Source organism: Tachypleus tridentatus, chromosome 3 (genome assembly GCF_004210375.1).
Source record: "Tachypleus tridentatus isolate NWPU-2018 chromosome 3, ASM421037v1, whole genome shotgun sequence".
Taxonomy (NCBI): Eukaryota; Metazoa; Arthropoda; class Merostomata; order Xiphosura; family Limulidae; genus Tachypleus; species Tachypleus tridentatus.
In genome coordinates this window covers 68,427,611-68,444,401 of record NC_134827.1, presented here as the reverse complement: position 1 = coordinate 68,444,401, position 16,791 = coordinate 68,427,611, and the positions used below count along the sequence as shown (strand labels likewise).

Genomic DNA, 16,791 nt, shown 5'->3' with positions numbered 1-16,791 from the left:
ATCACAACTCTTCAACCCTTAAACAGCAGCCATCATTGACTGATGCTGCTACTTACAACATTCCTGCTGTTTAAGGGTTAATACTTCTTGGAAAACTAAACCAAACAGATTTGATAGGCCTCCATAATACAGCATAGAGTGTAAATAATTTATATGATCCAATGAAAAGGACTTCACATCAAATCCTACCAACTGTTATATAACTCATCTGTCAGTTTCCAGTGAAACTAATCTGTGTTTTTTATCTGTTTTATTAATGATACAGACATTTATTGTTGTTTTTTTATCTGGCAAATACACACACACACACACACATACATATATATATATAAATTATATAATTAACAGTGATTAGCATATGCATGTAATATTTTTTATAATGCATGTTTTAGGTAATAATGTGTATTTATGAAGATGTACATTTCATCTAGAGCACTGCCCCACATTACTTTGTTCCTCGTTGTCTTTTACTTGTGAAAAGCATTATAAATACACATTTATTCTAAAGAAATAATGTCAAAATCTTATTACAAGAGTACCTTAAGATGCTATAGATATTTGGACCACAGGATAAACTATCCTACTGTGTTTGAAGACAGACATCATGAGTAAAAATTAAGAAATTATTTATTTTTTTAACAGAACTAAAGAATTTACAAAATCAAAGGTTATTATTACAAGCTTAACAAAGCATCTTCTGAGTGTGTGCAAATACAGATACTGAGAATTTAATGAAGACAAAAAGTAACTCAGATATTAAACTCTGCAGAAAGAATATAACAAGTTAGATCAAGATATTTAACTTAAATATTTAGAAATTATCCAGTTTTTCCTTTTCTTATTTATGCCACTAAATTTTATTAGTTTATGGAAATTGTACAAGTTCAAATTCTTACTTTTCCACACGTAGTTCCTGGCAGACAAACACATTTCATAGGCTAGTCTTATTTATAACATAACTTGAAGTTAATCTCATGCACTTTTTCTTTACATCCATATTGCTATGTTGTTCTTACAATTGTTAATGCTAACCCGTGCTATAACAATATGCATTATCCAGTTCAGACAATGACATGCTAGATATTTACTACCTTTGAAACTAGACATCTAACAACTTAAATTATACAAATACCAGATCTGAATTAGAGGAGTCACTTAAGGAAACATGCTCCTTGTGCTCAAAGAGTTATAAATTATGGCAATTAGTAATTTTTCTGTGACTAACAGAAAATAGTAAATACAATGCACATTAGAGAAGAAATGTTTATGGCATATTTCAATGATTGAAAATATTAAATACTATTCCAGAATGCATTGTAGGTTACAGAACTGCAACAACATTTCAGCTGTTGAATACTACTGCAACAAAGCTTTTAACTGATAGCAGAGGAGGTAAGACTAATTCAGTTACAATATATAAACTTAACTGAAACAATATTTACTCTAGTCACTTGTAAGGTATCAAAGCCTTATGATATATAATGCAAAAGATGGTAAGTCACAAACTATGGTCGGTATAGAGTGTAATATCACATATGATGTACAAAACAGTGAAGTTAAATCTGTTAGTTGGTAAAGAATGTCAAATGACATCTATTAGCAACTGACATATCATGATTCACCAGCTAAGATGTTATGTATGAATTGACAAACATTTTTAACAGTGGTAACTATTTATTTTTTCCTTCAATTTCATATATTATGTTAAGCTGCATATTGCTTATCTTAGTGTTACTGTTTCACATTAATTAGAATGACACTGTTAATAGTTAACAAGCAATGGCTATCAAATTTAGATACAATGTTGTTGTTGATTCATTGCTTCCCATAAATTAAACATACAGGTAGAGATAGTAAAGATAGAACTAAAAGCTGCCCAAAGGCTGGTTCTTTTCTATGACATTTACCATGACCTACTATTCTCAGCTTCTTTTTATTAAGCATGCCTTGACATTGGCTTCACTTAAGCCTAGAATCTTTGGACACCACACGAGGGTTCAACAATTCTTCACCACCGGACACACTTCTGAGTTGCATTCTTCACTGAACTGCAGATTATTTGCACCATATTCACCTATTGATCTTTTCCAAGTCTGTTTCAGATTGATCACTTTTCTTATGCACTGTAGATTCCATTTGGCAGTTTGTCTGGTGATTTTCGAGGGTTATGTCTAATCCAACCCTGTTTTCATTTTTTGTAATTTGTGTGATGATTGGTTCTCTACTGTAGACCATGATATTTATTTTTCTGGCAACTTAATGAAAGTCTAGAGTTCACTGAATACAGTGGTGTTTACTCTCCATGCTCCAGAACCACATAGCAGTACTGACCTGACATTACTATTGAAAATCCTGAATCTGTTTCTAATGGAGAAAACCTCTGTTTAGGGTGTTAAGGGAACAGCCAACCCTCCATATACTGGTTTTTATGTTTTGATGTTGCAATCCAGTACCCAGTTTCATAAGCTTGGGAAAAGAACATGACAATAACATTTGGTTGCACCTGAAGTCATTGTTTTTGAGAACATTAAATTAGGTAAGCTAGGATTCAGAAAAGCATTTTTGATATTTCATTTCTCCAAAGAAACAAAAGACATTCTCACACTAACCTGAACAACTTGATACCACTTTCTATACCCATAAATACACCTTCTCATGCTAACCTGAATGACTTGAATTCACTTCCTATAATGCTTGATGATATATTATGTTTGACATTTCAGAATGCTTAGAATGGCAATTGTAGTTGTGCAAGAAATTCTATGGGGTGCACAGAATATGGAAACAATCTCACATGTTAAGAGGTTGTTGATGATGAACACAAATAAATACAAATCTCACCTTTTTTGTACATTCTTTAGTTTTCTATTTTTACAAAACTGAGTTAATGTTCAAGTAAAACTTGATTTTTAAGTAGATTCTAAAGATCATAATTGATAACTTAAATATAATATTTTCTTTCAACGACAAATTATATATATACATAAGTTAAGGATAATTAAAAATATAGGAAGATTATTACAAAATTGTTAAAATAATTATATCTTTGGTGTTGTTGAGTACAATGTAAACAAAGCAAAATATCAGTTGCAGATCAGAATCACGTAAACTGCCAAAAATTATCTGAAAGGACCTGGAATAAGTGCTAAATTTATTACATTCATATTTTTACACAATACAAATATTTCATACTTAGATAAAACAACTTAAATAAAAAATAAACAAATTTATTACATCCATATTTTTTTTTTAACACAATACAAATATTTCAGACTTAGATAAAACAACTTAAATAAAAAAGAAACGAATTTATGCCTTGAAGAATGCATGACAGAGATACACAGATGTTGCATGATGTAACCTAAAATCTTGTGTACCCTAAACTTTTTGCACTTCAGCCAGATGATTAACTGCTATTTGGAGTAGTCAAACACAGTTCAAAGAGCAGTGAAACAAATAAAAATAGATGTAAACAGTTACAACTTGAAACTTTTTAGAATAAATCATTTTAATTTTCTTTTCCAATTTAAAGTTACTTCACAGTTTTTATGGTGGTTACAAGGTCGGTCTTAAAATTAAAACCATCTTGCACTGAGATTAGCCAGAGTCTAAGTCAAAATGGCTAACATAAATTTAGAGAAAAAACTGGTAAAAATACTTTATTAAAAATTTTAATGCTTTTATGTACAACATATTTGTAATGCTTAGTAAAAGTTTTCCAAAGTTCAAAAAGATACACTACATAAATCTGGAGTTATAGTAAATATTTCAACAATACAGGGTCAGTCCAATGGACTAAATATGGCCTTTGAAAATAGAGTTAAGTGATAAAATGTTGTACATATTAATTTCTAATGAATTACTGAACCTAAGAAATTACAAATGTTGAGTATGTTTTTGAGTGTTATATAAACCAGCTACATAAATAAATATTAAAACAAATGAGTAATTTCTACTAACCTACTGGGTATTACAAGTCCAACTTTTGGAGCAGTTTCCAATACAGCTCCAACAATTTTCATTAGAGTAGATATGCCTTGTAATCCATTAAAAACTTCTAAATCATCGATCCTGCCCCTCGAAAATATCCTTTGCAGCTCTCCTAAAGCTCTGTCCAGGCTACTGACCAAGCTACTTTCCAGTGGTCCTGAACTTTGACTAGATAAGCACTTAGCTATTTCTTTTAAATTCTTGTGTATCCTGTTCCAATCAAATTTGTATGAAAACTGTCAGATACTCAAGAAATCAAATAATTCCATTTCTTTATTAGATCTAGGCATTTGATACTATAATATTATATATATTTCTTAATGCATATAAATAGCATTTTAGATACTTTTACGTATCATTATAATCCAGCCCAGGTGAAAAGTTGTGGTACTGAACAAATGACGTACTGGACAGTGATTTGCAGCAGACAAAAAGATATACTTGAAGTAAAATATTTACACAGCTATGACATAAAATCCTTAAGAAATTAATCAAAAGAGTTCTTTACAAAATGTGCAGTTTATTACAAAATAAGGATAATGGTTCCAGTGATTCTACAATAACATGTCAGATATCCAGTTATACCATTCTACAAAAATGCTTAATATTATTTTATAACTTTACAGCTACTCAGGGAAGTAAACAATGACTGAAACACATCAATAGTAAATATTTTTCCAATATTAATACAAGGTGATATGGTAGAAGTTGTGCAAAGCATGTATACAGAATCAAGTGAAAGAATAAAACCAATTATTATAGATATTTACTTTTAATTAGCTTTATGGTATTTTTTCAAAGGTAATTAATGTTATATTTCTATAAATGTTCTCACTTTGTTTTGTTTTCTGATTCCATCAAGCCAACAGTTTCAACCCATGAATCTTCATACTCTGTTCCCCTATAGAATACAATATCAATACTTATTTGAAATCTTACAAAAAAAAGCATTATAATACTATAATAAATGTTCAGTAACATTTTGGTATAACAAGTGAAATGAATAAAATTAGTTTAATATCAAAACAATGCATTAACAGATCTTTTTATTCATATTTGTATTTTTGATTTCTTATTATTGATATAGATTTTTATGCTAAATCATGACTTACATTCTTCAAATATGAAAATTCACTTTGGGTTGGGTTTGTTTTGAATTAAGCACAAAGCTACACAATGGGGTATTTGTGCTCTGCCAACCATGGGTATTGAAACCCAGTTTTTAGCACTGTAAGTCTGCAGACATTCCACTGAGCCACTGGGGGGCTTCACCTTTGGAAACAACTGTGAGTTATGTTAAATTATATAGCATCTAAAATAATGTTTTGTTCCTAAAACAAAAGTGAAGAAACTGTCAAGCAACATCAACAATGTATTTGATAATTGGAAAATTAAGCATATAATTATAATCAAATAATTTACAGCCCTAGCACAATACTGTTTAGTACAAACAGAGCAGATTTTTGAATAAGGAAAACCTACATCCTGAAAATGCTCACAATTCTATTTCATATCTCGTGTGATTTCCTAACATAAAGCAAATACATAAATTTTGTGTTTCATGTGGTAATAAAATATATGCATGGTTTTGTAAAGCAAATACCTGTTGAATAACTGTGTGGTTAAAAATCCATTCTTTATGACCTGGCCAATGTTCTTACACAGATTGATTCTTCCAGACCAATGGTCTATTATCACTTGTAATACACAAGTATTCCTTTTTTAAGAATTTTGCTTAAAAACATGGTAAGAATTATTCAAAGAAATACGTAGACTTTAGAATTAAAAAGTTTAAAGTGTTTTATTCTATTTAATCGCTGAATCTTGATGCAGACATCATCAGTTACTTATTACATGTTCTTCAGTTAGATACATGTTTATTTCCAAACATAAATATTGTGCAAGAGATTAGAATTTGAATATTTCAAAAGGAAAACAAACTTCAGTCTAGAATTTGAAGTGTTGAAAAAGAAGTTTAGTCTATAATTTGGGGATGATGGAAAAGAAACTTTAGTCTACAATTTATTTCGTTTGTTGTTAAACACAAATATACATAATGGGCTATCTGTGCTGTGTCCAACAAACTTTGTGCTGAGCCAATGGGAGACTTTGTAGTATTGTGGTGATTCATTTATTGTTTGGCGTATATTTACGCAAAGCAATTGAGCTATATGCATCAAACAAATTATAAAAAAAAACCTTAAAAGTAAAAACATTATTAAACATAAAAATGAATCAAGATAAATCTAAAGAAACTTTAAAAAGCAGGTAAAAAACTTAAATAGAATTAAAAATACCAAGGGCTCTTAACAATTAAAAAAAAAACAAGTATGGTGGACAGTATCATCATGGCCAATGACACATTCCTGAATCAGAGGTAAACTCATACAAAAAACATCTAAAATTGTGTCAGTGTTTAGAGTCATTATGACAGCATGACAGTAAAATGTGAACTACTGTCACTAAAGTGTCACAAAGGCCACACGTTGGTGCATCAGTCCAAGATAAAAGAAAACAAGTTAAAAACTGTGACCAATGCCTATCCCACCCAAGACAACTTCCTCCTCCTGATCCTTACAAAAACAAGACGGCAAAGAGTAATAGAACGTTTGATCTAGAAAAGCTTGTTATCACATTGCTCATTTCAAGTCAACTGTTGCAGAGCTAAGCATGAATACAGGACCATAGTCCATATATGGGACAGGCATGGTAGTGATAGCACCAGAGTGGACATGATCCAGGGCAAAAGAAACAGCATACAACTCAGCAGTGAACACAGAAACTATAGAGAGGATCCCATGTGCAATCACCAAACCACAACAAACCATGGTAAAGCCCACAGAGTCACCTGATTTTGAACTATTTGTGTAAATGGGAATTGAAGAATGGTTCTGAAAATGTTTGGGAAATAGAACATAGTACTTCCACTTGGAAGTTTCTGCCTTTCTCAGATGACTCAAAGAAAAGTCACAGGTGTGGATGGTGATAAGCCATGGTGGGATGGGCTGACCAATGGATACAGCAATGCCATTCAAGGACTGACCTAATTCAGCCAGCTGTGCCTGGACATGAAGGCCAAAAGGAACAATGACAAACCATCTATTCCATAACAGTGCATAGCCCACTGAGGAAGGAAGACAACCATAGGTGAGATGCTGTAGTAAGGTCCACAATTTTGAAGAGTACTATAAAGAAAGTTGCCAGTGGCAGAGGTAAAGAAAAGGTTCGTGGCACATGGGTCAGGTAGCAACAACCATGGCCAGTCTCCCTAAAAATTATAGGAAAATTATCACTTCTCCATGTGTACACTGTAAACTCTCCAAGAAAAGTGAAATGCTAGATAAATTGATAGAGAAATCAATAACAGTAAGACTTACTAGTTGTATAAAAATAAATATAACGACCAGTACTGAAGTAAGAAAGGTTGTGATTCAAGAGCATATGCTCTATGGAACAATCCCTCCCATCAATATCAGCAACACTCCAAATAGGATTATATCCATTAAAGTGCCTCAGGATTAAAAAGGGAGATAGCAACTGTTCAGTGAAAGCATCAATGTCTCATTGATTATTGGTTTCTCCAGAAGACAGACAAAGAGAAAAACAGTGATAATACGACCCAAGAAAACAGACAGGTATGGTCTCTAAAAAAGGGTACTATAGTCTATATTTTGACGTATTGGAATGAAATTTCAGTTTATAATCTGGAACTTTATTTGTATTTTGATGTGTTGAAAAATGAAAAAAATTCTAGTCTATATTTTTGAATTTTGGAAAGAAATTTGAGTCTATAATTTGGGTTCTTTTAAAAAACTTCAGTCTTGAATTTGAAGTGTTGAAAAAGGTATTACAGTCTATATTTAAGAGTGTTGGAAAAGGAATTGTAGTGTAATTCAAAGTGATGGACAAGGAAAAAGAAACTCAGTCTATATATCTGTAGGGTTGGAAGTTCAATCCATATTTTTGAGTGTCAAAGAGAAACTTCAGTCTATATATTGGGGATCTGAGAAAGAAATTTCAGTGTATAGTTTGGTGTATCAGAAAATGTATTACAGCCTATATACTGCATTACTCTGAATTTAAGATGCACCCCACATTTAAAAGGGATTTTCAGGAAAAAAAAACAAACTTTGATGATAATCAGTAGGGAGTAAATATGATTTAAAAGAGTTTATTAACAAATCAAAATTGTTAATAATGTATTTAAAATGAAATAAAATAAATATAAATATATAAAATATCCAGGAAATTTAAAATTTTCATTACAATAACGTTTCTTCCTGCTTTCTTTATTTAATCAGAATGTTACTCCAATGTTTCTTCTGACTCATTGTTATATCCTGAAGTTGAAGCACCTTCATCACTTGATTCACTGTTGTCCCAAATAATACTATCTTGAGTTCCATATTCCACATCTTTAAAAACTAACAGCAATTTCTGACTAATTGCTGTGCTTCGCCATAATGATAAACCTTCTTTTTTCATAAATTTCTCACACAAGCCACAAATAGCACTGAAAGAAATAACACTATTTCTTGAACATTCTTTTGCTTTTAACATTTTAACTTTTCTCCTTTATTTTATAACTCTCTGAAAAACATGAAAACAGAAAACAGAAAATGACTTTGTACTTTTTCTTGCAAAAAACAACAACTTAGTTTCACATCATGCCAATGACATACATTTACGTCACTCACTGTACATTTTTTACTGGCTGCAATTTCCCAATCTTTTTGGCACACAAAGTAAATTTTAAATTTGGTATCATACATAAAATGCTTTTTCATGGGTAAAAACACAACAAAACAGTGCAACAGAAAAGTCAGACAAAAACTGAAGATGGTGACATCCAGCTACACAGATAGAAGTGCCGACATTGACAAATTTGACATTTTCTATGTTTTTCTTAGTCTTTCTAAGCTAAATTCTTTTTAAAATATAGTTCAATCTGTTTGCTAGTGCAGGATTTTTTAAAAAATCTTTGTTGTTTGAGGAAAATGATGTTTGAGATTTTCAAAAGTGTCAAAACAGTGCAAAATTAAGATGCACCATAATTTTCAGTTTGACAAAATATGAATAAAGGTGTCTTAAATTCACAGTGTCACAATATTAAGGAAAATGAAATTATAGGCTATCAAGCAATGAAGTCTCATATGTGCAAGTTTCCTCCTCTATTGTCCAGTTGCTAAAGCAAAGCTATGGTTTCAATGTTCCAAACACTTTCAATCTTTTCTTCTGATAAACACAATTTGAATAGATAAATAAATCATATCTGATTTCACATAAATCTAAAATTATATCCACATAACAAAACTTGTATATTACAACAATTTTAACATATAAAACTGCATGAATAAATAAAAATCACTTTTGTTGGATACACATTATTTGTTTGAAGAAAGTTTCTGTCATCCACTATCAGTTTGACTCATTGACAAAAAACTTATAAGTAACTTTTCAGGCTTTTAATGTGAGGACTCGTATTTGCATTAAGTATAACCATATTTTTTGAGTTTTTTTAAATTAATGCACAATATTTTGGCTCAATTACCCAAGCCTTCTACTGGTGCAATTATGATCAATTAGTTACAATAGTGGAATGATTATTATTTGTTTGTGCAAATCTACTCAAGGGCTGCTTGCACTAGCCATTCCAAACTTTGAAATAATAGACTATATAAGAAGGCAGCTGGTCTTCACCATCCAGTTGGCTACTCTATACTAGGACAAAATGGTATTAACTATGAAATAATAATGTCTAAAAGAGTTCAGTGATTGTTTTTGTTAGTCAGTTTCAACAGCTCAGATATCAAAGAATGCCATTCCTTTCAGTCACTGATTTTTCAGACACCTGACTGTCACAGAGGTAATCAGTCTGAGTTAGAATAAGTTAGAAGCTCAGATTGATGTTCTGGTGAATCAAGAGTAATCCAGCAGCTTTTCTACTAATCGTTTCTTGTATAGCTCTTCACGAAGAGTCAGATACATACTGCCAGTATCAGCTGAGTAGAGATCATTCAGCACAGTGCTTTTACTGCCAGATTCCACACTTCACCTCTGATTTCTTTACTAACCAGACCTTATGTTAAATTACACCTTATGTCGTCATGATGTATGGTTAGCATTCATCCAAGTTGGTTTACAAACTCATCAAACATGTACTTGGGATTTTGTAATACCATTCATGAAAATTATCAAACTGAGAATGATACGGTGATGTGCAAACTTCTACCACACCCAGTACTTGGCCTAAAAAAACTGTTTCTACATCTTCACAATATTACACGACAATACTCTGTGCCCTCCAGCCCCTGAAATAAACTAAATTAGATTTATCTCTTGCTTTAGAGTTATGCGGAGAAACAGGCTGCATCACAGGTTGATTACTATATCTCAGTGACTCATAACAACAACAAAGCATGAAATCCTTCAATCATAACAGACTGCAAAAATTCTTGAAATATTGTGTGTGTCATTACCATGTTTGCCAGTTTTTGATGGCCATACTTTAACTTGCTGAAAGGAAAGTTACTTCTAAGATATGTCTAGGTTTTTCAGATGCTCTCTCAATTTGTGGTTGATAATAATTCATGTCCGTAAACAAGAAGAAATGTCAATATTTGTATGGTTCATCATTGCAATTAATGCAATGGCTCTGATAGCTTCATGGTGTTCAGAAACAATTATTCAAGAAATGGTTATATTTTCACAGGTGGTAAAGATAATATTTGAATGTTTCCATAAAGCTAAGAAAGATATTGTTGAGAAATATAAATGTAACCTTCCTATCAGAAAAATATTGTTCCTAGTGCTTGAGAGAATGTTAAGATCAAGTCACGTCAGCCAAATTGTCCCTAAGCCACCCATTAGCTACAAGAACAGGTTGAGAATGCACATGTGACTTTCACAATGTCTGGTAAAAGACCTTATTCTAGTCAAGTTTGTATTCTCAGATAGTATTCCATTCTCAACTGCAGTTTTGTCTTCTTCACCCATAAGTTCTCTGTAGTTTCAGGAATTAACCTACCATGATCAATATTTATAAACTTTAGAATACTTAGATAAACTTAACAAAAATATATCTTGAAAATAAACTCTTGTTCAGGTTACCAAAATACCTTTCAATAATCTAGTCTTTGACAATCCCAAGTAAAAGTGGAACCAAAAGGTAAGTACTAAGTCAACAAAAGCAGCAGATTTGAAGGAAATGTACTGAAAGAAATAAAACTCGATCAAGCAGCAGAGGGAAGACTCCATATTTGAGAAATGAGAGAGAGCTGGGATATTTAATATCATCATGGCCAGTCTCTAATATATGTTTATTATGCTCTGGTGCCTGTTAAGGTCTTCACCAGACAACAGAGTGCAAGATTATGTTGATGCCTTACACTGTTGAGTAAGACCAAAGTAAGCAAACGTATTCCCTATATAATGGCCAATGTTACATGTAAACAAAGCCCAACGTCCAGATTAATGCACATCTTTGCCACCTACACCTTGATTTCAACTAGATTACCTAGCTTCAAAAAACATGAATGAGAAATTTTGAATATTTCATAATACATATAAAGATATTTTCCTTTTATAAGATATTAAAGGATGTAACATATCTATTTTCAACTGCTATGCTGATAATTAATGTTTGTAAGTGTTTGAAAATCCTTTATCTTCATGCACCAGCTTATGTGCATTAATAATAATATACATGTAAAAAAAACAGCTGGTTTGGGTTGAAAAAAATTTTATATAGAGGAACAAACGATGTTTCAACCTTCTTCGTTCATTGTCACAACTTGTCAGTTGTTCACTCCTCTATATAACAGTTTTCTCAATCCAAACCAGCCATTTTTTTTACATATATATGAATTATATTTCTGATTCAAAATAATCAATAGTGCCAGTAACAGAACAATATATTTTACCAAAGAAATTAGTAAATGTAATAACCTGAAAGTCATTCTTTGCCGTAATTTCTTACACCGTTTCTTTAAGGCTTTTTGCCTTTCCTTATCCAGGGCAAGTTGTGGATCCATTTTATCAGCAGGTGCATCAATAATGTGTTTTAAATTGTAAGATTCCTGAAAAAATACAACAAAAAAACTAAAATTGTTGCATACTTTCTATACCTACAAGCAACCCCAACTCCATTTCAATTGGAAAAATTACTTACATAACTTTTCACTTTAACTTTAGAATTATAAAATATAATTCACACACTATTACTTTTATCCCATACTCGTTTTGCTTCAAACCTTGTTGTAGTAATAATTCTTTAAAATACAATAGATAATTCTCAAGTTTAAGTTTCAAAAAAAGAATCATATTTCAAACCACAGTCTAACACTTTCCTTCTACTTCATTTAAAATGTGTTAATAAAGTGAATTATGTCTACATAATTTACTGTTTTTATGTAAAGAGGTCTTTTCACATTGCCCTCTTTTAAATTTTACTTAATTTTTCTAATTTCAAAATTTAAAATCTGTCTTTAAATGTTCTAATAATGTCTAGATTAGCAGAAATGGCTTATTGCCATTTTAAAATTGGCAAATTTGGACGTAGCATAATTATTGTTCCAATCATTCAAAATATTTTAGTGTGACTGATTTTTGCAAAACTTTGATTATAGTCTTTCCAATTTTCTGAAATATGATACAATCTTAGTACTAAAATTTTCTCTTTTATACATTGACATGTTCATGGTGGAACTGAATACAACCTTAACAAGATCCACCACATTATCATACTTTATATTTATTGAATTACAAGTAAGATGGTTTTAGTCATTAATATTCAGCATTTGAAAAGCTTATCTCAACAGGCAAAAGAGTAGGACTTGAAATTAACACTAGCAAATGAAAGCTGCATGGCACACTCACAGTATTGGGAAATGCGAGATAGTGAGACTGCAGTTTCAACTCATCTGATTGGTTGCTTGGACATGTAAACTTCCTCATAATTATGTCACAAGTTGTTTATCATGATTCTTTGTGGGATCAATGAAGATGAAGCACAGCCAAACTGTTACGTTAGTCCTTTGGCTTGCATTTTGCGCAAAGCTACATGATGGCTATTTGTGCTAGCTGTTTCTAATTTAGCAGTGTAAGACTAGAGGAAAGGTAGCTAGTCATCACCACTTACTGCCAACTATTGGATTACTCTTTTACCAAAAAATAGTGGGATTGTCCATCTCATTATAATGCTTTTGCAGATGAAAATTGAACATGGTGAGACAAGAATTCAAATCCACAACTAGAAGATTAAGAGCCAAGTGTCCTAACCACATGGCTATATTAGTCAAGTTTTGTTTGATAATACAGATTTTGAAGAAACATAAGGCTATTAATTTTGATAAGTAATCAGTTGATATAAAAATATAAGGCACAAATGATAAAAAGTATTAGGAATGGTGTACTTAAAACAAAATGAAATGGAAGTTGTATGTAATTAGTAACTCTGAAATGGTAAGATGTATCATGTGAAGGATTTACTAATGCTTTTATGGACATAGACAAATGAACGGCCAGAAGATGCATCTTCACATATAACAAAAAGTTGAAACTGGAAGTTCATGATTAAACCAAACAAAACTTCAGAACTAGCTTCTGATATAGGAAGTTGTGCATTATACTCTCTTGAATGTAATCATCAGACCAGACCTCAAGAAAATTACCTTACACCACTGATAACGGCAAATCACAGTCCATAAGATCTTTTGAATATAATCTCTCAATAATTCCTACCACTGCACTTATAATTTTATAAAAATCATTTTTTGAATGGCTGTAAAAATAATAATGTTAGTTTTTTTATTCTAAAATAGCAATAAATCATTTCCGATAATCTAGACAATATTAAAACATTTAAAAACACTATTAGTTTGTTTACTGAATTTCACATAAAAGCCAATCAAGGGTTATTTGTGATAATCATTCTCAAGTTTGAAATGACATGCTTGTTGCCAGATTCTCTTTATCTTTTGTTTGAGCATGTCTTGTGTTTGTTTAGCAGTTAAACTAAAACATTTATATGTAATTAAATTGGTTTTGATGTTTGAAAATATTTTGAGAGATGAGGACATAAAAGATTAATACATAAATATACCACATATATCATCTAAATGCCTATTAATATTCAACAGATTAATTAATGAGTTGTAACACAATCTAATTTTAGAGAATAATAATGTTGCTAGTGACAGTCAAAAATCTTTTAGTGCAAAAAAACAATTAGCAACTATTTGCTTGTGCATTCAAAAGTTAAGTTCAAGGCCTGAAAGACTAATATAATTATATATCTCAGGATGGCTGGTATGGGCATTAACACTTTTACTAATAAAGAAGAGAACAATGTTTCTACCTTCTTAAGTTATCTTTAGGTTAATAAAGAAAGAGTTTCCAACTGGCTGGTGCTGGGCACATGTTAGGGACGAGAGTGTAAATGAGTGTGGGATTGTAGGTGGCATTACAGTTAGATGTTAGGTTATTAATTAGTATAGGTATAAAGGTGTTCCTTTATATTGGTTTAATTTTTTGTCTACGTAGAGCTTCTTTGATTTTCCATTAGTTTATATTTGTTTTCTTACTTCGTAACTGGAAGTTTTCTATGGTTATGTTGTGTTTATTTGATTTGCAGCATTCAAAAACGTTTGTTTGTTTGTGTTCTTTGAATCTGGTTTCCATTTTTCTGCTTGTTTCTCCAATATAGAAGTCGTGACAGTTGTTGCATTGTATTTTATAAATAATGTTAGTTCTGTGTTTACCAGTGTATTATGGACTTTAGTTTTGTATCTGGTTTTTGAATAAATTTGGTGTTTACTGGATTGTTGTGTTATGTTTTTTTTTCAAATGTTGGTAACTTTTTCACTGATGTTTAGAACATATGGTATGCAGCAGTGTAAAGTTTTGTAATTTGTTGAATCTTGGAATTTATTATTGTTTATTTGTTGTCAATTGTGTTGTTGTATCTAAGTATGTGCATATAATTTTTTTCAACAGTTTGTGGAAGAAATTTGTTGATGTTGATGAAGTGTTGTCGATTTCACCATTAATTTTATTGAATGACCATAGTTTTTTGGCTGTGTTTATTTGATTTCTTAATATGCCGATTTTTTCTTTTGTTTGGACTACACATTTCTTGGTACTCAGCACATGACTGGCCTATTTTGAATTTTGTGCAAAGCTACACGAGGGCTATCTGCACTAACCATCCCTAATTTAGCAGTGTAAGACTACAGGGAAGGCAGCTAGTCATCACCACCCACCGCCAACTATTGGGCTACTCTTTTACCAACGAAAAGTGGGATTGACCGTCACATTATAACGGTCCCATGGTTGAAAGGGAGAGCATGTATGGTGTGTCGGTGATTCGAACCCGCAACCCTCAAATTACGAGTCAAGTGCTTTAATCACCTGGCCATGTCGGGCCCCTCAGCACATGAAACAAAACAAAAACTCAACATATTAAGAAACCAAATTGACCTAATTTTAAACAGTGGTTCATACAACATACCACATGACTCACTGAAATCTGTATTTAGGTGTGTTCTTTTACTTTAAATTAAGAAATTAACTAATATACACTATTAAAGTGTGAATTATAATCTACAGTTTGACTCCAAACTTACTGATATTAATTCATAAAATAGCAGTTTAATAAAATTTTGAAAACAAGTCAACAATTGTGATGATATGGCCTTTGTCCCCTGACCATTGCAGAAGGGTTAAGTAACAACACAATTTAGCTATTTTAAATTAATTAAGTTATAAAATATTAATATTTAAATAATCTTGAGGTATTAAACTAAGTCTATTTATTTGATGAAAAGGCAGAAAACTAAATTATATTATTCATGATGACAAGAAACCCACTTGAAGTTAAAATGTATCTCAAGATGGCTGGTATGGGTACTGACACTTATTAATAAAGCAGAGAACAAGGTTTCGACCTTTTTAGGTAATCTTCAGGTCACCAGAGTGAGAGCTTGCTACTAACCATTGCTGAGCACATCTTATGGATATTAGGTCAACATAAGTTACATAATGTTAGGTAGGCATGAATAGAAAAATTAAGCTACTTAGACTAAAAATTTGTATTTTCATGTTATAATATGTAGTCATTCTAGCATGAGAAAAGCATAATTTATATTTACTTCCTAATTTTTTAATGATGGTTATGAGGTTGGTTGAGTGACAGACACCATACAGTTAAAGTATAGAAAATAACAAAATATGAAATCTTACTGAAAATAAACATTTGAAATGTATTTAGGAGGTTTTAGACTCATAAGCTACTCTTGTCAGACCAAACAGACAGTGGGATTTGACAGTCAGCCTTTTAATGCAAAGTGTGTAGCGTGATTTGATTTTAGCAATCACGAGACCCAAACTATGGAACCTCATCTGCTCAGTCTGGCACACTAACTAATTAACCATGCTAAATCTATTAAAAAAACATTAAACTTCAAAATGAAAATGAAATATTTTACAGGAGCAATTTCAAGAAATCTCTCTAAAATTACAAACAACAAAGGGAATTACATAATGATAATATATGCTGAAGACATATTTTCTGTGTTTAAAAATCTCTAATATTATGCCACCTACAAGTCTTCTGTTATTTTAATTTCTTTAAATAAAATGTTAAGTTTTTTAAGCCCAAATTAAGTAAGAAAACACCAAAATTTTACAAAAATATTAAGTTAATTACATGACTACTTTTTACATACCACATATCATTTTGAAGAGCACACTGTGGTATGTTGATATTAGTCAAGTAATTAACTTTATACTTTTGTAAACTTG

The 16,791-nt window shown here is 31.3% G+C and overlaps 1 protein-coding gene across 13 annotated transcripts in view; it reads right to left on the bottom strand.

The window, feature by feature from the left end:
- Positions 1 to 16,791, bottom strand: part of ssp3 (SCAPER domain-containing protein short spindle 3) — a 168,446-nt gene that overhangs the window by 35,206 nt on the left and 116,449 nt on the right. For all 13 annotated transcript variants that reach the window (XR_013026326.1, XM_076494406.1, XM_076494403.1 and 10 more), the window contains 3 exons: positions 11,938 to 12,068; positions 4,826 to 4,891; positions 3,961 to 4,200 (listed from right to left, as the gene is read on the bottom strand). Coding sequence is in view for 12 of the 13 variants with exons in the window: in XM_076494406.1 (XP_076350521.1) it covers positions 3,961 to 4,200; positions 4,826 to 4,891; positions 11,938 to 12,068 (437 nt within the window). In the remaining variant the exon portion in view is untranslated. The remainder of the gene's footprint in view (positions 1 to 3,960; positions 4,201 to 4,825; positions 4,892 to 11,937; positions 12,069 to 16,791) is intronic.